Source organism: Pristis pectinata, chromosome 9, assembly GCF_009764475.1.
Source record: "Pristis pectinata isolate sPriPec2 chromosome 9, sPriPec2.1.pri, whole genome shotgun sequence".
NCBI lineage: Eukaryota > Metazoa > Chordata > Chondrichthyes > Rhinopristiformes > Pristidae > Pristis > Pristis pectinata.
In genome coordinates, this window is record NC_067413.1 from 98,197,642 (window position 1) to 98,225,014 (window position 27,373).

At 37.5% G+C, this 27,373-nt stretch overlaps 1 protein-coding gene across 33 annotated transcripts in view; it reads right to left on the reverse strand.

Annotated features, from left to right (window-relative positions):
- The window catches only part of clasp2 (cytoplasmic linker associated protein 2), a 251,826-nt gene that overhangs the window by 65,916 nt on the left and 158,537 nt on the right, over positions 1-27,373 (reverse strand). For 10 of the 33 annotated variants that reach the window (XM_052023829.1, XM_052023823.1, XM_052023844.1 and 7 more), the window contains 8 exons: positions 26,897-26,923; positions 25,674-25,844; positions 21,451-21,558; positions 18,295-18,357; positions 16,243-16,355; positions 12,777-12,800; positions 11,257-11,501; positions 11,110-11,173 (listed from right to left, as the gene is read on the reverse strand). In XM_052023829.1, the coding sequence (XP_051879789.1) occupies positions 11,110-11,173; positions 11,257-11,501; positions 12,777-12,800; positions 16,243-16,355; positions 18,295-18,357; positions 21,451-21,558; positions 25,674-25,844; positions 26,897-26,923 (815 nt within the window). The remainder of the gene's footprint in view (positions 1-11,109; positions 11,174-11,256; positions 11,502-12,776; positions 12,801-16,242; positions 16,356-18,294; positions 18,358-21,450; positions 21,559-25,673; positions 25,845-26,896; positions 26,924-27,373) is intronic. The other 23 variants (XM_052023838.1, XM_052023834.1, XM_052023830.1 and 20 more) reach the window with 11 other exon arrangements.

Below are 27,373 nucleotides of genomic sequence, written 5' to 3' on the forward strand. Positions count from 1 at the left end.
ATGTTCCTGGCATAATTTCATTTCAATTTAACATTGTGCAACCAGATTTGAGAAAAACTTTTCATTATTTAATTTTACATGAGAGTTATTTCAGCAAAAACTGAGAGAAACCCTCTAACCGTTGAAGAACTGTAGAAAAGAGGGTCATAGAAACACTGCCTACAGACCAGTCCATTGACAGTCTACTGATGAGAGGTTTTTGTATTGCACAGATATGAAAGAAGACCCAATGTCACATCAGAAGCATCTTTAAAAAACAATAATGTCTTAATTTTCTCTGTTGAGGATCTGGGGTAATATTTGGCAATCTGGAGGCTGCCATTCTAAAAATACATTTTGCTGAAAAGTAATACTAAAGTCATTGACTCACAATAATCAGATGCATGATATGTTGTTAAAATAACAAAGTTATACTGTATACTGAGACAATCAAAGTTTGGCTGCTTTCTTTCTAATGTTGGAAATAATGGCTGAATATATAGTAATAGTACACTCAAGTAAAATTAAAGCTCAAAAACTCCAGATATAAATGAACGAATAAATGAAGGTACTTTGAACGGAAAATATATACCAAGTAATTCACTATGGGCAATTATAAATGTAAGGCATTTTCTGATTCCAGATCTTTGTGGGCCTTGAAACTAAATGTGACAGTGATTCCTTTCATTTATAAAGTAGCTCACCGACACTTCTCATCTGTCTAGACTTTCAATTTTTAAACCTATCCAATATCAAAGTAATCAATGGTATTTCAGTATCTATTGTATTAGTTCTTAATGTATTGAATATAATGGCAAAATAACATATTGCAATGAATTCCTCAATAAGTGGGAAATACACCTACAAACAAGGCAGTGAAATTAACAATCGTTGTTGAATAGACAAATCATAGTACTTTTTTCTGTTACGGTTTAATAATATCTGAAACTTAACTGAAGCATGGACAAATGCTTATAAATATCGTATTCAAATACAACAGGTTAACGATGTGTTTGGATCCAATCTAAAATATTGTCCCTCTTAAGTTTTAAACAGCTTGTTTCAAAAGGCAAGATTTATAATTTGTCCCAATATGAATAATACACAAAAAGGCTAAACATACTTTGGGAAGGTGGGATGGCACTGACCCTCTTTTGACCACAAGCTTCTTGTGCAATGTAATATATTCCAAACATCTAAGAATATTCAGGCAAACAGGAAACACTCTACTGCTGAGCCAGACGTCAAACTACAAAGATAATGTAGCAAAAACAAATCACAAGCAATGCCAGCTCATTAGTAGATCACAGCATAATTAATACTGGAATAAAAATTAACTTCTATTCTCATTTATGCTACAGCTGTTGAATAAACTGCTCAGGCTTCCGAGGTACCATAAATTGTGATCAGCAGAGTGCAAAAGGTTAATTTTTGTCATGCAAATAGGCTTCCAACAAATGCTGAACACACTTACTCTCTATTGAGAGTTCCAACACAAGGGTTTGCATGCAAAAAAAAAGATAAACAGACTAATTAGTTGCCATCAGTACAATACCTATTGGGAAGAAAACATATTTAACATTTTTTCTTATCACAGATTTATGCAAATATGATGCAGGATCTTTTCAATTATTTTGTACTGTCTTTGCACTGTACATTTATGAAAACTTCCATTTTGCTTGGGTTGAAATTGCCAAATGATTTTACTTCTCCCCTTTGCTAACCTTCTCCAATGCTGCAAACTTCCACCAAAACCAGCCTCAACCTCCTATGACCTGCCAGAGATTGCATAGCAATAGGCCACTATAACATCCTTGATGCCTGTTGTACCAGGAGGAGGGAGAAGACAAAAATATGAACATAATTTCCCATCAAGTTCCCATCACACATCCCAGTTTGCAAAGGTCACTTCTCCATCAGTCAAGTATGGTAGATGTTGCTATCCGGAGAACTTTGACCAGTACAATTTACAATATTTAAAGAAGTGAAAAAAGGCAGACAATTGGATATGCATGCAGGAAGATGGATAGATAACTATGAAGTTAGGACAGATCTCGTAAAACCATCCTTTGTTAGGTCTGAAGTTTTTAGCCTTTTAGGTAGGAACAATGTATAATACACATTGAATACTATTGCCAGCTATTCCATTAAACATGGCATACCAGATAGTGTGGAAATGGCAGTGTAAATACTAGGAATCATGATCATTCAAACTTCGAGCCAATGCAACAAGGTTTGTGTTGCTATTTCATTTGCCTACAGTTTTTAGCAGATTTATTTTGTTGACTTAATTGACAGTAGCATCTGTTTGTTTTCACTTACAATGCATCAGTCATATTAAACACGAGCTGATGGTTCTGTTGGGACTCGTCAATTAGCAGCAGTGCAGAGCTCAGCTTGTCAAACTGCTCCGTACAGTAGAAGCACAGTGCAATGAGGAAGTCAGGAGTGACCTGGAGGTCAGATGCCCATCAAGTCTTTGCTTGCTCTCAGAACCCACAGCCCCATTTATTTTCTTGTAACCTATTCTGCTACACCTGCCCAATAACACCTCCCACCCCGTCCCCAATTCTTCCATCAGCCATTTACACAAGGGTTAATTTACAGTGGCCAATTAACCTAATAATTAGCATGTCTTTGGTTTGTGGGAGGAAAGTGGAGCACCCACATAATCATATAGCGAATGCGCAAGCTCCACACTGACAGCACCCAAAGTTAGAGACAACCCCAGGTCACTAGAACTATGAGACATCTACATCAGCTGTAGCACTACTCCAAGTTCAGGGATTTAAAAAATTATTTTGATTCTTTTATAGCGTTTTTTAAATGTTGCAGTGAGTACAGCAGCATCACGTAGTCATTCTCCATTTAAATAATACTTTTTCTCCTAACCTTCCTCACAAAATGGACACAAAAGAGACTGCAGATGCTGGAGTCTGGTCCAAAAAAAACAAACTGCTGGATTACCTCACATTTCCCCACATTGTATGCTAAATGCTAAATGTTTACCTGCTCACTTCACCAAAATACATCCCTTTAAAGAATCTCTGTATTGTATCATCAGTAAATTTAGAATACAATAGATTCACTCTCTTCATCCAAGTCATTAATATAGATCGGGTCTCACCACTGATTCTTTTGCCACCCTATTTGTTCCAGCTTGCCAACTGAATTTATACCAACTCCCTGTTTTCTCTTAGCCAACCCTCTATCCATGCTAATATGTTACACCACAGCCAGAGTTCTTACCTTCAGTAGTAACCTTTTAGTGGCACCTACTTAATGCATTTTGGAAACCTAAATAAAGTATATTTACAGCTTTCCTTTTATCCACCTCATAACAATCTCAAAGAACTGTAAATTTGTTAAACACTACATTGCCTTCATAAAATGATGTTGACTCTGCTTGATTATATTTCATTAATAATGGATTCCGGCATGACAGACGTTAGGCTAACCAGCCTGCAGTTGTGTGCTGTTTATCTCTCTCTGTTTTTGAACAAGTTTGTTCCACGTGCACATTTCCATTCAGCTGTGAACTTACAGAAATCTAGGCATTTCTGCAGGATCGCAAACATCTCAGCACCTGTTCCTTTGAACAGTCTGGGTTACAGACTGCTAGTTTGCCTAGAACCTTGTCGTGGTGTCAGCAGGGAGACAGGCCTTTTGGCCCACCAAGTCTGTGCTGATCATCAGGCACCCATTTTGATATTAATTCTACCCTAACCCGTTTTACCTTTCCAACGTTCCCATCAATTCTCCCCCACTCAACCCTACGTTCTACTATTCACTGGCAGATGAGGTTCGATTTAGAGTGGCCAAATAACCTAAAACCCACATTTTTGTGATATGTGAAAGGAAACCGGAAGAAACCCACACACTCACAAGGAGAACATGCAAACTCCACACAGACAGCACCAGGGGTCAGGATTGAACCTGGGTCTCTAGAGCTGTGAGGAAGCGGCTCTACCCAGCTGCGCCACTGTGCTGCCTTCCCTTTCGTGATTATGATTGTTTTAAGTTTCTCCCTCCCTTTAATTCCTGGATTTTGAACAATTTTATTGTTGGGATACTTTTGGTTTCTATTACCATGAAGGCAATTATAAAATAGGACACCATAAGCATTGAAATAAAGAAATAACAGAGCATTTTATTTCCCATTATTAATTCCCCCACTTCATCCTCTAAGGGACCAATGTTAACTTAGTGATTCCCTTTTTCAAATAATTATTGAGGCTATACTCTCTGTTTTCTTATTTCCTGCAAGCTGATCTCACAATCTACTTTCTCCCTCTATTATTATTTGAGTCATCCTTTGTTGATTTCTAAAATTTTTCTGTAGTTTTAGCCAACCACTAATCTTTGCAACATTACATGCTTTTTTAAAAATTTGATATAATCAACTTTTTTTGGCTAGCCATGGATGGATCATCCTTTTCTTACAGTCAATAGTTCTCAATAGAATATATCTTTGTTGACAATTCTGAAGTATCTCCTTTAATGCATGATAGTGCTTATTTACCACCTTAGCTTTTAATCTATTTCCCCTGTCCACTTTAGCCAGTTCTGTTTTCACAAATTTGAGATTGGCTTTGTCCAAGTTTAAGACACTACCTTTAAACCATGTTTCTCACACTCAAACCATCATATTATGATCATTCTTTCCAAGCAGATCCTTATCTATGAAATCATCAATTAATTGATTCTCATTACACATGATCAGGTCTAAAGTAGACTCTTCCCTGGTCAGCTTCACAGCATATTTTCCTAAGAAACTGTCCCCAATAAACCATACTCAAAGCTACCTTTGATGATTTGATTTGTCCACTCAATAAGAATATTGAAGTCAGCAACCAGTGTCTTTCTTGCATGCCCCCATTATATCTTGATTTATACTCTGTCCTACAGTGCAGATATTATTATGGGCCCTATAGACTTCTCCCTCTAGTAACGTCCTTCTCTTGCTGCTTCTTATTTCCACCCAAACCTGTTTTACATTTTGATACAAAAAATGAACTGCTGGAAAAACTCGGGGGATGAAGCAGCATCTGTGAAGACAAAGGGATGGTCAACAGTTCAGGTCAAGGACTGAGAGTGTAGAGGAAAGATAGTCAGCATATAAAAGTGAGAGGGAGGAGTGAGGCACAGGCTGGTAGGTGATGGGTGGAACCAGATGAGGGGGGAGGATGGGCAGATGGAGCAAGGTGGGGCAGGGCGAGGGGGAGTGTTAATTTTGGCATTCTGAGTCAAGATCATTTCTCATCCTTTATAACAGAGCAAGCCCAACTTCTTTTCACTTTTGTTTTTCCTTCTGAACTGTCAAGTACCCCACAATATTTAGTTTCCAGATTTGGTTATCTTGCAACCATCCCTCACTGTCTATCACATCATACCCATTTACTTCTACTTGTGCCATTTGAAAGCTTGTTGAAGATGCTGCATGCATTCAGATAAACCTGTCTTTCACCAGTTTTTCCTACTTTAACTCTCTTTGAAGGTGCACACTTATGTCTCTATGCTTTGGTCTTTTCCGTCACACTCTGCTTATAATTGCCCATTTAACTTCTTTGCAATCATCTTTAAATTTCTGAACTCCCCCTTGCTTGAACCCTTCTCCCAATTATTTAGTTTGAAGCTCTTTTTGCAGTCCCAGTCATTTAGTTCACCAGGCACTAGTCCTGGCATTAATGTCGAGAATAACATTTGAAGGTGGAATATACAGCTCAGCTTTGGTTCAAATGGAAAGGTGAAGCAATCAACTACGAAAGAAAGATATAATGGAGGGGCAAGTTCTACAAGCATTAACAAGTCATTGTTCCAGGCACAGAGTGTCACAGGTAATTTGAAACTACAGAAACCTGGTATCACAGGCGGGTCTGAAGCCAGGTTGAAGCATTTGAAATGTTCCCTTGAAAGGGAAAGAGAAAGGTTCCAGCCACGGAGGCAATTTAGGTTCATATAATTTAGAATGAACTCAAAGCTCAACTGTTGATAGAACCTGTTCAGTTATTTTCCTAAAGCATTACAATTTCTTGCCCCATCACCCTTATGCCAAAAATCTATTCCAAACACCCACTAACTCTTCAATGAAACAAAGATTTTCTCCAATCACCTCAAACAAATTTTAAGCTGATTGGAGGAAAGTACAGGGGAATATCAGAGGTATGTTTTTTTTTAAAACAGAGATTGGTGGGTGCGTGGAACGAGCTGGCAGGGGTGCTGGTGCAGGCAGATACATTAGGGACATTTGAGAGGCTCTTAGATAGGCACATAGATGATAGAAAAATGGAGGGGTATGTGGGAGGGAATGGTTAGATTGACCTTAGAGTAGGTTAAATGGTTGGTACAACATTGTGGGCCGAAGGGCCTATACTGAGATGTAATGTTCCATGTTCTATAACACTGAATTTTCCACCTATCTTTTTGGTTGTATGATTCAGAATAGTTTGACCACATCTGCTGGAGGTGTCACTGGTTTGGAGAGTTTGAGTGCTGGGTTTTGGAGCTGGAACACCAGCTGGGGGTGCGTTGGAAAGTTATGTGGAGAACATGATTTTAGAGATGGTTATACTGCAGCTTGAGAAAAAGTGTTCAGGGAAGGAAGGGCTGACAACCATACAGAGGAAGGGAGGCAGGCAGGCAGTTAGGAAAACCTCAGAGAACATTTCACTCCAAACCCGTTTCTCTGTGTTGGAAAATGATGGATTTGAATGCACCTCTGAAGAGTTCAGCCAGACCCTGTGGGTTGCTCAGATGCACAAGGGGGGAGGAGCCAGAGTGGAAGGGCAATTGTGGTAGGAGACTCAAATAGTGAGGGAAAAAAGATGGGCTCTTCTGTGGCTGCAGATATGAATCTAGGATGGTGCTTTGCCTTCCTGGCACCAGGATCAAGGATGTCATGTACCAGTTACAGGGCATTCTGAAGGGGGGAGGGTCCAAAGAGCAGATTAAAGGAGAGAACCTCTTGGGTTGTAATCTCTGTATTACTTCTGGTGTCATGTGATGGTGAGAATAGGGATCGGTGGAAAGGTCAAAAAAACATGTAGCTAAAGGGATGGTGTCGGAGGGAGGGATAGAAACTAACTTGGCAGGGGGATGAGACACGGAGTAGATGTACATTTGGGGGAGGGAAGGTACAGTCAAGTCTAGAAGGCAAATTAAGTCAATCTAGTAGGCACGATAAGATAGGTGGGAGGATATTGTTGATACCACAGAGACATAGTTGAAAGAAGGGCAGGACTGGCCACTCAACATTCCAGTTTATAGAATCTTCTTACTACTAAAAAAGAGGCAGTAGATGAATTAGTGGACTTACAAATTGGTAAATGCCCAAGATTGATGAGCTGCATTGCAGGCTGCTATGGGAGGGGATTGCTGGGTCCAACTGTTTGGAGTTAGCAAGGGAAAGAGGAGGGAAGAGTCTTCCTCACTAGGCTTTCAACAATTAACTGGATAGTTGAAACCGCAGCCTTCAGAGAAAGGTTGCCATCCTTGGCTGCTCCCTGTAAACATTAACTAACAACTGAATGATAGAATCATTATAGCAATATGACTTTCCCTCTCTCTTTCTCCATCATCCTGGAATTTATTTTCCATCTGGTATCTCTCCAATTCCCTTTTAAAAGCCCTGAATGACTAAATCTACCACTCTTATAGTTCCAATTCATAACCACTCCACTTGTAAAAAAGGTATTTTTCTCAGATTCCCCAGTGTCTTTTGCCCTTCAGTTAGAATCCACACTGTTTCACACTATATCCATCTAAAAAAAATGCTCACTTTTCTACATATAAAATACATGCAATGATGACATCCGTGAAGATTGTCTTTGTTTCAGCTGAATTCAGATTGGTGTAACTGAACTCCACAAGATACACAGTAAACTTTCTCTGGTTTGATACTTGAAGTAGACAAGCAGCACCTTTTGAGCTCTGGATTGCAGAGATCATTTAAATAAATCTTATGGTCAAATACACTTGCAGATGTGAAAATACTCTTTTCCTGTTTAAATGATCTGGGTTGTGACTAACCTCAATAAACGACAAAGTTTGCAAAATGTTCTTCAGAAGCATGGCTGAATAATTTGCAATCTGAATCCACATGAGAATGTTTACAAGAAGCCACTGCTGAAACAGTACCAAGACTTTGTTGTGCTGGGATTGGGAGAAGTAGGGCAGTCAAGGTCCATTCGCAGTCAATACCAATTGCAAATATACAACTTCACTGAGTAACAGCAAATTATCTCAGTGCTAAACTCCCATTTAAGACAAGACCAAAGAAGATGTATGTTTCTGCTTTTCTGAAACACATTAGCACCAATATTTGTTCTCCTGCAAACATAGTAGCTAGTGCTACAGATTTTTAAGAAATGTAATGGATTCTTTTTCTTCTTCTTTAGCAGATCCTCGGGATCAAAATGACCTACTTCCACCTTGGTTTTGTGGGTTCTGAGGTGGCCAATGTGGGAATCCGTCAGGTGGTCCACTCCTTCCGCCACTTCCACGATGCATGGCCTCAGGGTTCTCGATACCATCCTGTGCTCCTTCACTGAGCAGTCATCAGCCAGAGATTTCCAGCAGTCAATAGGAGTGTTGCATTTCTTCAGTGAGGCTTTGAGCACATCTTGGAATCTTTTCCTCTATTGACCTGGTAATCTTTACCGATGACAGCTCAAGGTCAAGTGTCTGTTTCAGCACCCTGATATTGGGCATGCAAACGATGTGACCTAATATTGCCAATTGAGTGAAACTAGGGCCTCAATACCAGGGATGTTGGTTTCAGAGAGAACACTGATGTTTGTTCAAGTGAATTTGGAGGATATTGCAGAGACAGTGTTGGTGATGGATTGCTGCTAAAATGTTTAGTCAACAAGATTACTGTGCAAATGTTTCTTTGCTTGAATAATACAGATTACTTCAACCAACCAGCACTCTCAAGCAAAGAAATGAGCTTAATGTTTATCATAAGTGAAAAAAAATTCAAAGGTTCACTGTAAAGGATCAATGGTGTTCCATCCAGCTTGTTCACATTAACTCAATGCTTTCCACAGTTCGACTCACTCCATGTGTGGAAAAATTCTCATATACCATTGGGTCAGCTTTACCAATTTGAGAGACCTTGTAAATATGAATTTCATAAAGATGGAAGTCATGGCAAATACACAGAAACCTGACTGTCCTGACAATTTATTGACACGGCTCTTGATAGTAGCATTATGCAAAATAAAACAATTGTATTAAAGAAGATGACTTTCTGCACTTGAGGAAAGCTAGTGTCCATTAGCAACAAGAACTGACTGAATGAAACTGCATTTATATCGGACTTTTCATACCCTTAAGTCATCCCAAAGTGCTTTGTGGCCGAAGAAATACCATAATTAGAACCTGGGAAGAGAATTTCAAAATGGATATGCTATCGTGAACTCTGTCACACCAAGAGATTACCAGATGGATAAAGGAGAAGATTCAAGGATATTCTTCAAGCCTCTTTGAAAAAGTCTAAAGCTCCATTGATTCATGGGAATCCCTGGCCCCTGACCACTGAAAATGGAAAAGAAACATGTGGGATGGTACTGAGAATCTCAAGTCCACGCAGTGTGAGAACACAGAAGCCCAGTGTAGACAACAGAAGAAATGTACCAATGTCATCATTATAAGAAACAAGATCATCAACATTGTACACTACAAGGTCCCATAACCAGGAAAGAAATAATGACTTAGTAGCCTATTTCAATGATGTGTGATGGTATGTATATCTATTCACCAGGCCACCAGGGAGAACTCTCCTGCTTTTCCCCAAACTATGCCACAGCAGCTTTTGCAGACAAGAAATGGAGCCTTGACACCATCTCCCATCTGAAGGATGGCAGTTTGTTAGTACAGAACTACCTCAGTGCTGCATTAGGTGTCGACCTGGATTATGTGTTCTGGTTGGTGGAATGGAACGCACAAGCTACCGAGTCAGAGGTGATGGTACTTCAATTGAGTAATGGTTGACTCCCAAGGAGTAAAATTTACTGACTCAAATAAAGCTCTTCCACAAAGGAAAAGTGGGAGGTCATCCCCTAATGTCAGTGTGCTCAAAGTTCTTAAAGAAGCAGTTTAGTTTCTTGTTTGTCTTATCAGTCTGGGTTGTTTCTGCATCATTAGGTCACTGGAATGCAACGATGAAATGACATGCTACCTCTTTAAGAACACTAGAATATGTGACCTATTACTGTACTGTTCTATTGTAGGTGTCATCCTACTATATATAAAATAGATCTAAAAAATGGATCTGTGGATATTGTTTTGCATTTAAGATAGAGACATTTACTGTGCTATAAATATTACTTTCAGAAATTAACAAAATTTAAAAGTTGAATCAATTTTCTTCCTTTATACATCTATACTAACAAAAGAGGAAGAAAACAATTTGTCCTTAGTACCTATTCAGTATCCATAGTTAACAGAAACAAGGAATATGAATTAAATTAGGTTAGCTATGTCAGAAATAGATAGACATCCAAAATCAATTACATCAATCGCTGTGTTTTCATTTGAGTACAGCATTAAATCTTCAAAAGTTCTGAAACTATATATTACTCTGTAATTAACAAAAATAATTCAACCTCGTAATTAACAAAAAATATTATTTCCGTCAACATTTGAATCTTGTGATGCTTAAAATCATCTTTAAATAAAATCTGCATGGAGAGGTTGGTATTAGGGTAATTACATTCTGTAAAATCAATCAGTAACCAAATCCTGTAATAGTTTTTTATGTTTGATGTCTGTTTTTTTTTAAAAGTACAAATAGACAGAGAAGTGTCATTAAGAAATTTAATTAATTGTGGAAATTAAGCCTAAAGGTCGGAACCTTTCCGGAGATCCGTGAAAGAAAGGCAAGTGGGTGGAGTAATGGGGAAAGCACCAGACACGTTATGGATGGTAAGCGACTAGCACAAATACCACCTGAGGCATTTGCAACTAAAATTGGCAGTTTTCAAAAAAAATACTCATAAATAAAAGTTGTCACTTGCTTTGAAAATACTATCATTGACAAAATTTACGAAAATTTAAATTTTTAAAGTATTCAATTTATATTTATGATTTAAAAAGAGAAAAAAAGTAAGCAAAAATACCCTGGCATACCTTGCTGTGAGGATCCGCAAACATCCTTGTGAAGATTTCGCATAATCTTTTTAATTCAACACGACTGTGGAAAATAGAATAAATTTGGATCAGCTAACAATACAATGGAACTTGTAAGCATAATGTAAACTTGATGAATTTCTCTACCTTAATGTCCGTTGGTTTTTCAATAAATTCTGTAAACCTAGCAGGCCCTCTTTCCTTTCAGAAAAATTGGTGCTTGCGCAGCGGTTAAGGACCTCAGCTACATCTTCAGTCTGTCGCATGTAGGTAGGGATGCTGCCATTTCGAGAACTGTAGGAACGCTCAGAGCAAACACTGGATGCATCACTGTTGGCATCATCGTCTGAGTATATTCCATACGATTCATACCTTTTCCTTGTTGGCTTTTTCTGTAATGTAACAGGACATAACAAAACACATTCACTTTTCCGCAAAGACAAAGAATGAAATTTCATTTGCCTTCCATTAAAGTTGAAACACAATTTATTGTCAGGTGCTAATGAATTCACTTCAACAATCACCGAAAGTAGATGCCTGAACGCTTGCCTAATTTATCAGATAAATCAACTGCTAAATAGGTAAGCTTTTAATTCTGCATTTATTGGCCACATTCCCATAAGGTTTATGTTTTATTTAAAAACATTAACAAGATTATTCTTTCAGAAATTACATAATTAGATTGACTTTGTAGAACATAATTTTTTAAATAAGAATTACTTCCTAGAAAAATTCTACAGCACACAAAATTTCACAAATTTAATTACTGCTGCAAAATAGTCACACTCTATCTTTTGTGCCAATTTTTACTGGTTATTATTTCTAATAGTTAAATTAGTTAAAATGCGCTACATTGTTTAGCTGCTCCCCTTCAATTTCACAGTCTAATTACTTACATGCTGAAATTAATTTAAAGCTAATTGTCATTGCAGAAAGATTGCTCTTTGTAAATCTCAAAATCCAAGTCAATAGGAAAATGATCAACTCACTATCATGCATCTTTTCTGTCTAATTCTGAACAACTAAGGAATCATTCCGAGTTTTCACCTGACACACCTGTTGCAAAATGTCTTTCTAAATGTTTGCTGTTTTATGAGCTGAAATTTTTTTCTTCTCACACCAGTGAGATACTGATATCATCCTCCACAAAAAAAAAGAATATAAAAAAATTGCTCGTGTCAGAAGGAAATTTGTTTGAAAACACACTCAATAGATGCAACTTCTGATAAATATGCAAGGACGGAACTACACTGGGCCAATGAACCTGGCAGGCTATGGAAGTCTGGCTTGTTTATAGCAACCCAACAGTATATTCCATGGGGGCAGTACAGAATAAATTCCAGTACCTGCATGGCTGTCAACCAAGGGTTAATACCATTATAGAGAAATTATGTATTACTCCTCAGCTTCAATTATTCACATCAATAGCAATGTGTGGTAAGTGTGTATGAACAATACCTCTTGTGACTTTGATGTATTAATCATTGTATCATGAAAGGATTTTGGAATGATTTAGGATTACATTTAAGTTAAAAGTTTGAAATCCCACTATTAACAATCTCAAGTCTTAAGTGACCACAATATTAACTTATAATGTTGAATTTGAATACAAACATGACATCAAATTCTTTATTCACAAATGGTCATGGAAAGAAGTGTATCTCTACCTTACTCCGGATGTCTCCTAGGAGCTGAAGGCAATTTTTGAAAAAAAATCAGAATGCGTTTCGTTAGTAATATTTATTATTTTAGACAAGTATGGTTATGAAAGAAGTCAAAACAGAAACCAAAAAGGTGGGGACTGGAAGAGCTGCATATGCAGATAAATGACAAAAAATAAAAGCTTGCTCACATCAAATTCTGACACTGAATTTTATAGAAAAATGGCAAAAATACAACGGCTCAAAAGTTGAATCTGAGCTCATCCCTTTTTGGTCCATTACCCACCACATATCTCATTTAGTTCTGAATGTCAGGTAATAGTTTCCCAACTTTATACTGTCCTTCAAAAGGCAGGCAAAAGATTACTGTCAATAACTGAAGCAGATCCTTGGCAATGAGCCAATATTTGTGAGGCTCTTTCAAAGAATAAAGTATAAACTCCAATTTTAAAATCATTTGTTGAGATGCAGGCATCACTGGCAAGTGCTGTCTTTATTGCCCATCTCTAGCCTTAAGAAGGTGATGCTGAACCATCTTGAAGTGCTGCAGTCCTTCTCTTGAAGGTACTCCCCCAGCGCTATTGGGTAATGATTTCCAACATTTAGACCCAAAGACGATGAATGAACAGCAATACGTTTCCAAGGCAAGATGATGTGCACCTTGCAGGAAATTTCATGCACCTACTGCCTTGTCTTTAGTGAGAGAAGTCTAAGCAAGTTGGGTCTGTATTGTTTGGAGTTTAGAAGCACGAAGGGTAATCTTATTGAATACAATAATACGATCTTATTGAAACTGTGCCTAAGGGGGTAAGACAGGATTGATGTTGAAACGTTTTCACTACAGGGCATAGACTTGAACAAGGGGACATAGTTTCAAGACAAAGGGCCAGTCACTTGAAACTGAGGTACATGGAAATTTCTTCTCGCAGAGAGTAGTGAACCTCTGGAATTTTCTGCCCCAGACAGTTGTGGAGGCTAGTTCATTATTAATACTTACAGTGAAGATAATTTTTTTTTAAAGATTTGAGGGATTCAGGGATAAAGGAATCTGGCCAAATTGAGGTATTTCAACCACAATAATGTTGAATGGCAGGGCAGGCTTCAGGGGGCAGATGGCCTATTACTCCTGTCAAGGCTGTGTCCTCAGCCCTCTACTCCCTATATACTCATGACTGCGTGGCCAGATTCTGCTCTAAATTCATCTACAAGTTTGTAGATGATACCACCGTTGTAGGCCGTATCTCAAATAATGATGAGTCAGAGTACAGAAAGGAGATAGAGAGCTTAGTGGAATGGTGTCATAACTACAACCTTTCCCACAATGTCAGCAAAACAAAAGAGCTGGTCATTGACTTCAAGAAATAGGGTGGTGCGCATGCACCTGTCTACATCAACGGTGCTGAGGTCGAGAGGGTTGAGAGCTTCAAGTTCCTGGGAGTGAACATCACCAACAGCCTGTCCTGGTCCAACCACGTAGACGCCACGACCAAGAAAGCTCACCAGCACCTCTACTTCCTCAGCAGGCTAAAGAAATTTGGCATGTCCCCTTTGACACACCAATTTTTATCAATGCACCATAAAAAGCATCCTGTCTGGATGCATCACGGCTTGGTATGGCAACTGCTCTGCCCAGGACCGCAAGAAACTGCAGAGAGTTGTGGACACAGCCCAGCGCATCACGTAAACCAGCCTCGCCTCAATGGACTCTTGTCTTTACACCTCTTGTCTTTAAAGCAGCCAGCATAATCAAAGACCCCACCCACCCAGGTCATTCTCTCTTCTCTCCTCTCCCATCAGGTGGAAGGTACAGGAGCCTGAGGGCATGTACCACCAGGCTCAAGTATAGCTTCTATCCCACTGTGATAAGACTATTGAATGGTTCCCTTATATGATGAGATGGACTCTTGACCTCACAATCTACCCTGTTATGACCTTGTACCTTATTGCCTAACTGCAATGCACTTCCCTGTAGCTGTGACATTTTACTCTGTACTCTGTTATTGTTTTTACCTGTACTACCTCAATGTGCTCTGTACTAACTCAATGTGTCTGCACTGTGTAATGAATTCATCTGTATGAACGGTACGCAAGACAAGTTTTTCACTGTACCTCAGTACAAATGACAATAATAAACCAATACCAAGATACAAAAGCCTGAAAGCACATACCTCCAGGCTCAAGGACAACTTCTATCTCACTGTTATAAGGACTGTTGAACAGTTCCCTAATATGATAAAATGGACTCTTGCCCTCACAATCTACCTTGTTATGACCTTGCACCTTATTGTCTACCTGCAATTCACTTTCTCTGAAGCTATGACACTTTACTCTGCATCCTGTATTGTTTTACCTTGTGCTACCTCAATGCACTGTGTAATGAATTGACCTGTACAATTGGTATGCAAGACAAGTTTTTCACTGTACCTCGGTACAACTGACAATAATAAACCAATTCCAATTGAAAAAAGTTACTGACTTACAGCTTTCGCTAACCACACCCTTTCTGGAGAAAAGAGCCTTGCAGTCTGGGAAACAAATGCCAAGTTATTGTTGTGAGACAGCAGATAACAATGACAGAAAATTATGTCCAAGGAGCAAAGTCACAATCTATGAACAAACTTTATCAGGAGATGTTATATGTGTGATGCTCACAGCTGTTAAACAAATGTTTCGGAGAACACAGAGAGCTAGAGCACAGAAACAGACCCTTCAACCCATCAAAAGGTCCATGCTGACCATCAACCATGCACCTACGCTACTCCGACATTAATCCCAATCTCCCTACATTCCAGATTCTGTTATTCTCCTACACACTGGGGGAAATTTTCAGTGCTTCTAACCTGCGCATATTTGGGATGTTCGAGGAAACCCACACGGTCACAGGGAAAATGCACAAACTCCACACAGACAGCACCTGAGGTCAGAATTGAACCCGTGTCTCTGGTGCTGTTAGGCAGCAGCTCTACTAGCTGTGCCACTATGTCACTGACTGACATTTTGCACAAACAAAGATCAACGTCAACAGCCAGGAACAAAAACACTGAAGGAATTCATGCAGAGAACAGTTAATATATTGGACAGTTTTTTTTTTCCAATTTGCCAGTTTTCTAAAGAATCTTTGAGATATGCTTCTGGTCCCACTAATGCAGAAGCAGAATAATAATTCAAAGAAGTGAAGCTCGTATCTAGTGAGCTGCAGTCAATGAAAAAAAACAGTGGAGCAATCATGAATCAAAGATGACAAGCAGCACTGGCAGGGCTATGCAATCCACAACACTGATGATAAAATAATGTTATGATTTCTGTCCTCTATCAACCCACCTGTAACACAGAGTACAAATGAGATATCCCATTATATTGTGATAAATACTTAATGATGGCCAATGTTTTGTATCACAACATTTAAAAGGCACTCAATTGAATTCAGATGATTAATGGAAAACAACTGACCATATATCTTCGCAATACATACCAAAGCATCTGCAACGGCTTCCTCTACATCAGATCCTGTGTTGAGAACCCGCATGGCACTCACTGAAGCAGACAATTTACTTGTCTGGTTAAACCCATAGCGATCAGACCCTGCTGTTTAATTAGCAAGAAAGAAAAGCAAATTGAAGAGCTCATTCATAAGGTTAGCATTTCCTTAATTGTTAACGAATAAAAAATGAAATGGGATTTCAGCTAGGATTAATTCAAGGAAAGAAAACACTGAAACAGAACAAATGGTCACATGCAAAATAGCTTGTAAATGCATAAAAAGGGCTTAAAGATATCAAATAGAAAATGCTTAAAATGTTTTGGCTTATTCGGATTACATACAATGTTTTTTCTTTTAAAATACTGCAGTGCCAGGAAATGGAAAAAGATGTTTTGTGATGGTACTCATTAAATCTATGTTGCAATTGAAAAAGGTTAATTATACAACCGTAAGATACATAGGATATTATATGACCATAAGATACAATGGATGCCCTCTGTTCAGTCTATTAAAAACTATAAAGGAATCCAGATCAGGCAGACCTTCACATGGAAAGGCCACTAAAAAGGCAAAGGGACTTTAGGGATTTATACAAACAGGGCACTGACTATTAAAACAAGGGAGTAATCTTGAATTTATACAGCACCTGGTTCTATGAAGAGCAGTAAATGAAAGACTTGAATACATTACATATATTTGTAATAAGGGGCATGCTTTCTCCTTTTATGGAACAATGGCAATTATTATCCATTTCTGAATGGTTTTGTGCAGGCAGTTGCCAGCTATCTTGAACCTCTGCAGCTGCATCGAAGGCATTCCTGCAATGCTGTGAGATAGTGTTGCTTGATTTTGACTCAATAGCAATGAAGTGTAATATAATTCAAAGTCAACATGCAGTAATTTAGAGAGGAACCTGTAGGTTCTCATGTTCCCTTTTTTCATGATAGGTGGTAAAGAATATGGACGTAAGAGGTGGTGTTGAAAAAGCCCTTGGTGGGTGGTGGGGGGTTGAGGTAGGGAGTAGATGCTGTAGTGCATCTTGTAAATGGAACACATTTCACCACAGTTCCCCCAGCATCATAGCATTTTTCATCTAGATTTGACATGTCCTTTTTGTGAACAGGACGATTTTCCAATTTGTTTGGTAGATGCCTGTATTGTAGCTACACTGGAACAGCTTAGCTGCAGGTGTGACCATTTCTGGAGAGCAAGTCTTCAGTGCCACAGCTTGCATGTTCTCTGGTCCCACAGCCTTTGCTGTATCAGTCCACTCAGCTCCTTCTTGACAATGACAAGGAATGAATCAAATTGACTGAAGACCAGCTTAATGTGATGATGGGCTATTAGAAAAAAGCTGAGCTGAACCTTTCAGTTGGCACTCTGGCTGAAACTATAGTTACAAGTGCTTCAGTCTTTACATGAGCATTCACATGCTGAGCTCCTCCATGTCTGGCAATACTCTTGGAGCCCCTCCCCTTCTTAGATGCTTAATTGTCCATCACCATTCACAGTTGGATGTGGCAGCTCTACAGAGCTTAGGTCTGATCTGTTGGTTGTGGGATCACTAAATTCTGTCTAGAAGATAAAATTGTCTATTGTCAGAATGGAATATTTTACAATACATGGTGATTCAGGCAGAAAAAATATTTTGGGGAAATGTTAGAAAAACAATCAGCTAAAACACTGGCTAAATTTGAATTGCAAGTGAATCCTTTATCAAATTTGTGATGGGAAAGAACAACTCTTCTGTTAGAATATCTAAGACTTATAGTTCAACGTTGTGCAAAGATCATTTGGGAGGAGTGAAAAAGGACACAGTGGAGAGGTCAAATTTCTGAACTTTTTAACAGATGGTGGATATAAACTTCTCTGCAACAATATACACATTTGAACAATTCTGAAACCAAAGTGAGATTTTCAAAGATACAATCAACCAGTCTGATGAGAAAATAAAGATGACAAGTTTAGGAACATGCCAACCAAGAACTCAAATTGAAATGTTTGCATAACACAGACATTCACATGCTGTAAGCCCCTTTTCACCTGAAGCTGAGTATGTATCTGAGCTGTAGAGAGCACCAGTTGATCTGGAGTGATGTCTGGAAGCTGTAAGTATAGGATGACATAAACCTTGTCTATTACATTGGCAAGCCCTGTATTTCAGTGAAATATTAACTTAAAGGTAAAGTTTTCACCACTCAGATTGATGAAGTCAAAACAGTGCTAACCATTCTAAAATTAAACATATTGCTTGCTATGACACTGCCATGCCATCTTGAAAGTTAAGAAATACCAGAAAAGGAACCAAGTTTCCCTTCCATTGCTTGATTACCACATTCCCAAGCAGGTTTATCCTGTGAGGAGTTCAGTCGAAAACACCCAGAAAATTATGATCTTAGTTGGAGCAGTGCAATAAACACCAATCAGTTGTCTTTATTTTTCTGACTCAAAAATCAACACCACTGGAATGAGTTCAAGCTGTAAACATAGGCAACCGTGAAAGCAATGTTCCTTTAAGATTTTTGAGCTTTGCAAGGTGTAGTATAAAATACATTTTTAAAACACTATTGATTTTTTTTAAATCAGAACTAAAGGAAACACTTTCCAAAGTGAATCAAAAATAGAAAGGATCATTTCCATTAAATATGGATGCAGAGGATCCCATCAGCTTGAAAAATAAAGCCCATCTTCTCCAAGCTGACCACTACCTCATTTATTCACATTATGAAATATTTTAAGATGCTGTAAATTTTATGTACAATCATTAAAGTAGACCAGAAAACAAAGAATGAGTCTGTCTTTCCTTATCTGCTTCAGGAATTATTTTGACCTGTTTAAGGATTCCATAACTCATGGAATCCATAAAGCATTTGGTCACTTTCTGAATTATTTCACTTCAATACATTAGTCTGAAACTATTTATCAGATTTAAGCCTAAAACATAGATACAAAATAAGTTGAACTTGAAATAATTTGTGCAAACTAAAAGAATGAAACAACCACACCACTCCTAGCTCAGCAACACATGAGAATAATTGCTTCAGCGTTCTATTACAATGGGATCTAATTTGATCTTCAATTCACAGCATGTTTTCATGGGAATTGGAAGAGAGCATCGTAATTATGAGGCTGCACTATATTTGGAAACACCTTGTAAAATTAATCATGAATATTACAAAATAGATCCTGATAAAAATGAATCTGTTTGGCGAAAAAGTATTGGTATAACTTACCAGCCAAATCAATGAAAGGAAAGTACACTCAAATATTAAATACTTGTAAATGCTGTAAAACGACCGTGAATGAATTCCTTTTCAATTTTGTGCAAGAATAAATCAAAATTTGAATATTGGAATATTGCCACAATTTCAACAATCTATACGTAACAGTCATGACTCTGAACACTTATTTTTTTCAATAATATTCTTCTACCAATCACCGAATCTCCAAGTCATTGAACTGCACAAACTATCTACTGAAACATTGCCACTCTGTTTTGGTTGAATATTCAATGAATTCTTAAATATTCAAGTATAAAGCTCCCTTACTCAAGGCATGCCATAATATACAATAAAACCAGTTAAATCACTTCCAGCCCCTTGAAACTTAACACAACAGCTGAAGAAATGTGATAGAAATATGAATCATTTCAAATATCAAATATTTCAATAACAATTATGTACACTAAGATGTAACTTTAAATAAGTAATTTCAAAATAACCTTAAAATGACACTAGTCATCCTCACTGTTATTCGTGCAGAAATACGACAGCAACTTTTGTCAAGTGCACGTAAATTCAAACATTCAGAAACTGTTGTCCTACATCGATTGTTCTGACATCTGAATTGCAAAAACAGTGCCTCACCATCTGACTCAACGTTCCAATAGATTTATTGCTGTGAAATTCTGGTGTTTCATATGGACTAAGTTCACTACATAAGAAAATATCTAAGCATCCCTCCAACATGATTCTTGCCAAACTGTCGCTAAAATTTAACTTTTAATTTTTGGAGATTTAAAAAATAATTTAAGAACATTTTCTGTAGTCTCCTAATCCTAATTTTCCTCCCTCTCCATTTTTCTCTCCATACCTGATATTACAAAGAACTCATCATTTTAACTTGTACTTTTTTGCTTAGCCTGCATTACTCAGTTCTTGTTCCATTCTAAGAGGCCCCAGATCCTTGTAAAGAATGTCACATTGTTCAGTTCTCCAACTTCCAGTAACTAAGTGTGCAAAAGCTAATGGAATGTATATTGGATAAAGCAAGGGGGAAGTTCCTTACAGTAAATTCTGACTAATGGCAGGTACCCACTTCACCACGTTGAGCAAAAATACCCATTGTTTTTCTTAAAGAGGGTCAAGCTATTTTGTATTTGTTGAATCTAACTGTACCATATAGACACGTCCATACCTAATATTTACAGGTGACTTAGAAACGTAAATAGATTCATCAGGAATTGCCTCCGATGATTTATCCTCTTCTCCATGAGAAATAATAATTACCCAATAATAATTGAGAAGGTTCCTTCTACATGAAATGGTACATATACTTGTACTATCTGGCTGATATTAAAAAGATATTAAAAAGACTCCTATAACTATGAAAAATTCAATGTTTTCTAATTTTTGAAAATCAGATTTAAAGGAAACAATGGTAATAACAAGGGATTAACAAACTCCTTGCAGGTACATAAACTTTCTTTTTTTTCATGCCAGTATAATACTTTAATGATAGGAATGATGCCATTAATTTGCTAAAATGTTTCTTTTTGTAAATCTATTCACTTCCAGCTCGATATCATTCAGCACTGAAAACTTGTATGCCATATTTTTCAAACTGTAAAGATTTGAAATTGTTGAATTAAACTGGTGAGTTACTCAAGCTGTCAGTTGTCTGCCACGTATAATATACAATCAGTGGAGAAATACTTGGCTGGAAGTTATTTAACTTGCATTTCCCAAGCAGATACTGAATTCCACAAGCATAGAGTAATGCAATTAAACTAACTTGATGCATAGCCACAAAGTAGTTAAGATGCTTAATGGCACATCGAATTATTGGAAATGAATAGAAAAGGTTGCTCTAAAATGGATACCAAATGAACAGGACAAAGCAGCCATATAGAACTACTAGCTGGATGGCAATGGAGAGAAATGGGTAGCCATGCACTAAGTGAGGACTCCTTCTACTTACCAAGTGGAGTAAATGCTCGAACAGGACTGGTGTCCCTGCTGCTTTCACGACTGGCGTCCCTGCTGCAGCCCTGACTTACACTAGGTCGAGGGATACGGCTGCCCCGAACTAGCAGGAATCAGGATGGGTATAGAGCAGCACAATTACTAAAACATAGAGATGCTGAAATACTCTTCTTGTAATCATTGTAAGTATCCACTGTCAAAATTGTAAACTCAAGATTTCAAAACTGAAGGATGTTGATTGTGAAATGTTGTCCCCTCAGCTCATTCTTTACAAAAATATCTATTATTTTCTTTTAGCTGGCAATGCAATGTTGCCAACAGTTGATTTACGTTCTATTTCACACCAACTGTTCATAATGAAAATTTTAAAACACATTAAGTAGCTGACTGATGTTCAGTTAAGCAAAATAGACAATGCCTTTGATAACACGATATTATCAAAAAAAATCCAGAGATATGAAGCGGTAGTGGGTTGAAAAAAAACTGAAACAACTGAATCCTTCCTTCTAGCATTCCTACACATAGCTGGAACACCATGTCTATCTGAGAAATAAAGAAATTACTTTCTTCAAATTATCAGGGCAGATTATGATCATCTTCCAGTTCGTATCATCCTCTGGCTCCAACAATAAAATATCAGGGATGGGTCAGTAATACTATTAACTTGCTCCACTTATCCTATCATGTTTCAGTGATTCCCACAAGATTAATGTCAATAGGAAAATCATTTAGAGAGTTGTTGTTGCTGTTAAGTGAATTAGGCACACAATAATTTAATACGATGAATTTCTATTAACTTCCAGAACCCTTCCTAGACATTTTCAATGGTAATTCAATGAAAGATCCAATCAGACTTATTAAGTCTGCTCAGATTACAGTATTATTAATTTGAATAAATTGAAATTATATAAACGTTTAAGTGTTTTCCTGTTAAATTAGGAAGTATCAGTTAATTGAAATACAGTCATCTCTGAATTGTTGACCAAGATTGACTTGAAAGCAATGGCCAATCTAGTCACTTCAGCGAACCTAATTAAAAGACATTCCACTGCATAATGATGCACAGATTTCAGAGAATTTTCCATCAGATGGAACAAGGAATATCCAAATTAGTCTCTGTACAAGTCACAAAATTGGTATGAATTTGTATGGAATCAAAGACAGATTTGTAATTTAAATTTTCAAGGTGAAATAATAACTATCAATATTATAACAAAACTAATGAGTTGTACACACTAATATTTACCTTTGTGGTTACAATTTAACATTTTTGCAAATGATGATTAAAATGCAGAAATATTTGGATTTTCATAAAGAAAGGCTAAAAAAAAAGGTATTACCAAACTGTATGTTAGAACAATTACATATTATTTGATAAAGCTTAATCAACCTGTGTAAATTAAAATGCAGAAATTGACTGGTCAATGTTTAGCTCAGGAAAACTGTAAATATCTTTGAAGTGAGAACAAAAAAACAGCTTCATAATGCAGGTCCATTTGAGCCCCTTAATTAAACATGTAAAATACACAGCAAGAAAACATTACATGTTATACAGTCTGTAATAACTGATGTTCAATATTCATTTACTAATTCTATTGATTTGGCAGATTATAAACAAGAACTTTAATTGTCTGTTACAGTGATATCAAGATAGTTTTATTAGTCATTATTTATCAGTCACACAATGATATATATAAAGTTTTAGTAGATATAGAGGGATGAAAACTGAACTATATAATCAGGATGACTGAAATCCAACATGGAGATTACCAACTATTGAAACAACTCTAATAAGTTGCATCACATACTCAAAAAAATCCTCATTATCATTAGGGATATCTCTCATTTTGAATTTTAAGCAAACAAAGAGCTATAATGACTGTCACTTGTGTCCAAGACCAAGTTCTCAAGCATGTAAAAGTCACGAGATACATCAATAAGGAATTATACCCTTATCAAAAGTATATAATTAAAACTGAGTACCTTTAAAGAATGAAAACAGAAAAAATAAAAATGATGGGAGAAAAATATGGAAAAATAAGTTATGATTATAATTACTGAAAGCAGTCCAGCAAACTTAGCATCCAATTTTTTGATCACTAAACCATTTGAAATCGAAGTATTTAAAAACACACTAGTGGTAAAATGATTGTCATAATTTGACAATTTCTCCCACCTAGTGTCCAAGAAGCATATTTTTGCTATTCCCAATAAAATTTCAAATCTCAATAATATGAAATCTGCAAATCATCCTTAAATATACGTCTTTGAATTCACAAACAAATGCTTTCAGTCTATTCAGCTGGCAAAGTAATGGTTGACCATCTACATAGTTTATTTTGATCACATTTGGCAGCAGGGCATTGCTGGCAAGATTTATTGCCCATCTCTAACTATCCTTGAGAAGGTGGTGGTGAGCTACCTTCTTCAATTGCTGTAGTCCTTTGGTGCTGCTTCTCCAAAACACCATTGGATTGGGACTTCCAGTAGGCAGCACAGTGGCACAGATAGGAGGGGCTGCCTCACAGTTCAATCCTGACCTCTGGTGCTATTTGTATGTACAGTTTGCATGTTCTTCCAGTGATTGTGTGAGTTTCATCTGGATGCTCTGGTTTCCTCCCAGATGCCAAAGTTGGTAGGTTAATTGGTCGCTGTAAATTGTCCCTCATGTGTTGGTGAGTGGATGGAAATGAGGGGAGAAGAAAAATTGATTCATGTAGAATTAGTGTAAATGGGTGTTTGATGGTTGGCTCAAACTCAGTGAGTCAGAGGGCCTGTTTCCATGCTCCATGACTCTACTTAGATACAAAACTATGAACGAACAGCGACATTTTTCCAGGTCAGTTTGAAGAGCGACTTGGAGAAGAAACTGCAGGTGGCCTGCAACCGCAGAATCTGTTCTTGTTAGTAGTAGATTGCAGGTTTGGAAAGTGCTGACACAGTAATGGAGGCAAATAATTATGCATTTTGTAAATAGCACATATTATACCCACAGGGGAAAAAATGACTCTCTCAGATACATAGGGTGCCAATCAATTGGGCTGCTTTGTCCTGAATGTTGTCAAGTTTCTTGAACTCTGTTGGAGCTGCACACATCCAAATAAGTGCAAAGTATTCCATCACACTCCTGACTTGTAGAAAGGCTTTAGGGCATCAGAAGGCGAGTTACTCATGGCACGATACTCAAACTCCAATCTGCTTGTAGCCACACTATTTATGTAGCTGTAGCAACTGAGAGTTTCTGGTCAACAGTGACCCTCAGGATGTTGATGGTGGGAGCCTCAATCATGATATGTCAAAGGTAGGTAGTTAGACTCCCTCTTATTGGAGATGTTCAGTGTCTGGTCTTTTAGAACATAGGACAGTACAGCACAGGAGTGTTATGGAACAGAGGGACCTAAGAATGCAAGTGCATAGTTCACTGAAAGTGGCATCTCAGGTAAATAGGGTGGTGAAGAAGGTGTTTTGCACACTGGCCTTCATCTGTCAGGGCATTGAGTATAAGAGTGGGGAAGTTATGTTGCAGTTATATAAGATGTTGGTGAGGCCTCACTTGGAGTATTGTGTACAGTTTTGGTTGCTCTGTTATAAGAAAGATGTTATTAAACTAGAAAGAGTGCAGAGAAGGTTTACTCAGGGGCCTGAGTTAAAGAAGAGATTGTGTAGACTAGGACTATATTCCCTGGAATATAAGAGATTGAGGGGTGAACTGCACATGCTTGAAATCTGAAATAAAAACAGAAAATGTGAGAAACAGTCAACAAGTTAAGCAGCTCTGTGGAAAGAGAAAAAGAGTGAATGATTCAGGTCGAAGATTTTTTGAGGGCAGGAGCCAGTTTTGGCCACCACGTTGCTGCTGCCTATAATTGCAGATAGAAGAGTGGCGAAGTGGAATGAATGGAACCTCCCCACAGGCTGCACCTACCGATTTGTAGGTGTGAAGGGACAGGCCAGTATTAATCAAAATCAAATGATATACATTCAAGGATGATTTGCTTATGATGAGCTGACACTGTTGTCAATTTTTGACAGGCAGGTGGGACTGCAAAGTGTCATTTCTTGATCAATAGCAAAAGGCAAAGAAACAGCTTCCAACGACACATACTTAAATAAAAGCTGGCAATCCTCACTGAGAGCCAATATGTAAAAGAGGAAGGATGATACACACTTTGGATACAGCAGAATTGAATAAATGGTACAAGAAGCAATATTTCTTACCCAAAGACAATCGAGATGGGCTTGCTTCTCTGCTGCAGCCTTGACTACGTGGTATCTTACTGCGTTTCTGCCCTGCAGCTCCAGTGGGAATAGCCCGTTGAGCTCCGATGCTCATAGTTGAAAGTGCTGTGCTGCTTAATACTCTACCAGGAGAACCAGAACGACTAGCAGCTGAAATAAAAATATGCAGAAAACACTCCTGACCATCTGCTCAGATAGTAATCAGAACAACTCATGTTCATGTGGTTGATGTAACACAGCATGAGCATTTGAATACATTTGTTCTTTAACTGTTATTACATGTATGCATGACGTGGCCCAAGTTTTAAGGAAAGCTTAATCTGGTTGTGCATGTATCATTAATGTGCAGTCTTAGCACTTCCAGTTAATCAAAAACTATTAAAACAGTTTACTTTATTAACTTACTAAACTTTTTTGTAGCTACTAAGTCAAAGTCATGTTTAAAATAAATACAAACTGTACTGAGTTATTTTAGAATGTTGCAAACAAGAAACAGCATATCATCACTTTGAGAATTAGCAACCTTTAACACTTAAATACTGAGGGAAAGAAATAACATAGATACATGAAGTAAACGAACAAAACAGATTAAACCTCTGGTTTATTAGGCTTCAAATTTAACAAAAAAGATGGTCTTGATGCAATGATTCAATTTAAATTTGCATCAATATGTCTGAAGCAAGTTATATCAGCAATACTTTTAATTTATAACATTTAGTTTATAACTTTCTAGAGGATTTCTAAATTATACGTTAGCAATTAAACAAACAAAAATGTGGAGGATTAAAATGAAATAGTATGCACGTATCAATGGCTTTCATTGTAAGGAGGTGTCAGAAACATATAATTCTGCAATCTGACTGGCTTTATTCATTTAGGGTTTCCTTTATATTTTCAGTCTGCTGCATGACACATCACCTTTCTTGGGGTCAGTTCCATAAAGAAATAGTCATTTTTCATTTTTGCAAAGGGCAAGAAGTATTTCTTCAATTCGCTTTCCTACCCCTCTCTGAAAGATGCTGACATACCTATAACTCATTTCATACATTGTGCATTTTGCATTGGGTTTATGATATTTGCAACTATATTTCTTATTTGATGTAGGGAAACACACAGACATCCACACATGTTTCTAACTGCTGAAATGCATGAAAATGGCAAGCATATCACAGACAACACATCTAAAATCTAGAGAATCTTACCACAATTTTGGTTGGCTGACTGTGATCCTGAACAAGTATAAAGGCATGATTACGATTTTTAAAGAGATAATTTTGTTATTTTGTTTTGGAAGTCTACGATGAGGCATGGAACAAAGTAGATTTAAATGAATTGAAAATGAAAGAAACAAAGCTTTTGACATTCCACAAGAAGTTGTGACAAAAAAAATCTGCTTTATTGCAGGTGACAGTTGCACCCAAGTATCACAGCACATTATACTACTGCAGTTAATAAGTAACAGATGACCAAGACCTTTTCTCTCATTCCTCGTAGAAGTGTATGGTGTCTTGCAGACAGCTATTTATGGACATGCATAGTGATAGAAACCCTAACATTACAGAATATCCAAGATCCTAAAAAGCAATAAACACCAAGCAATGAGGATTTTAGAATGATGAATTTTAGTACATCAGGACTGTAGTTATAGTGGCATGCAGCGTGGAAACAAGCATTCGGCC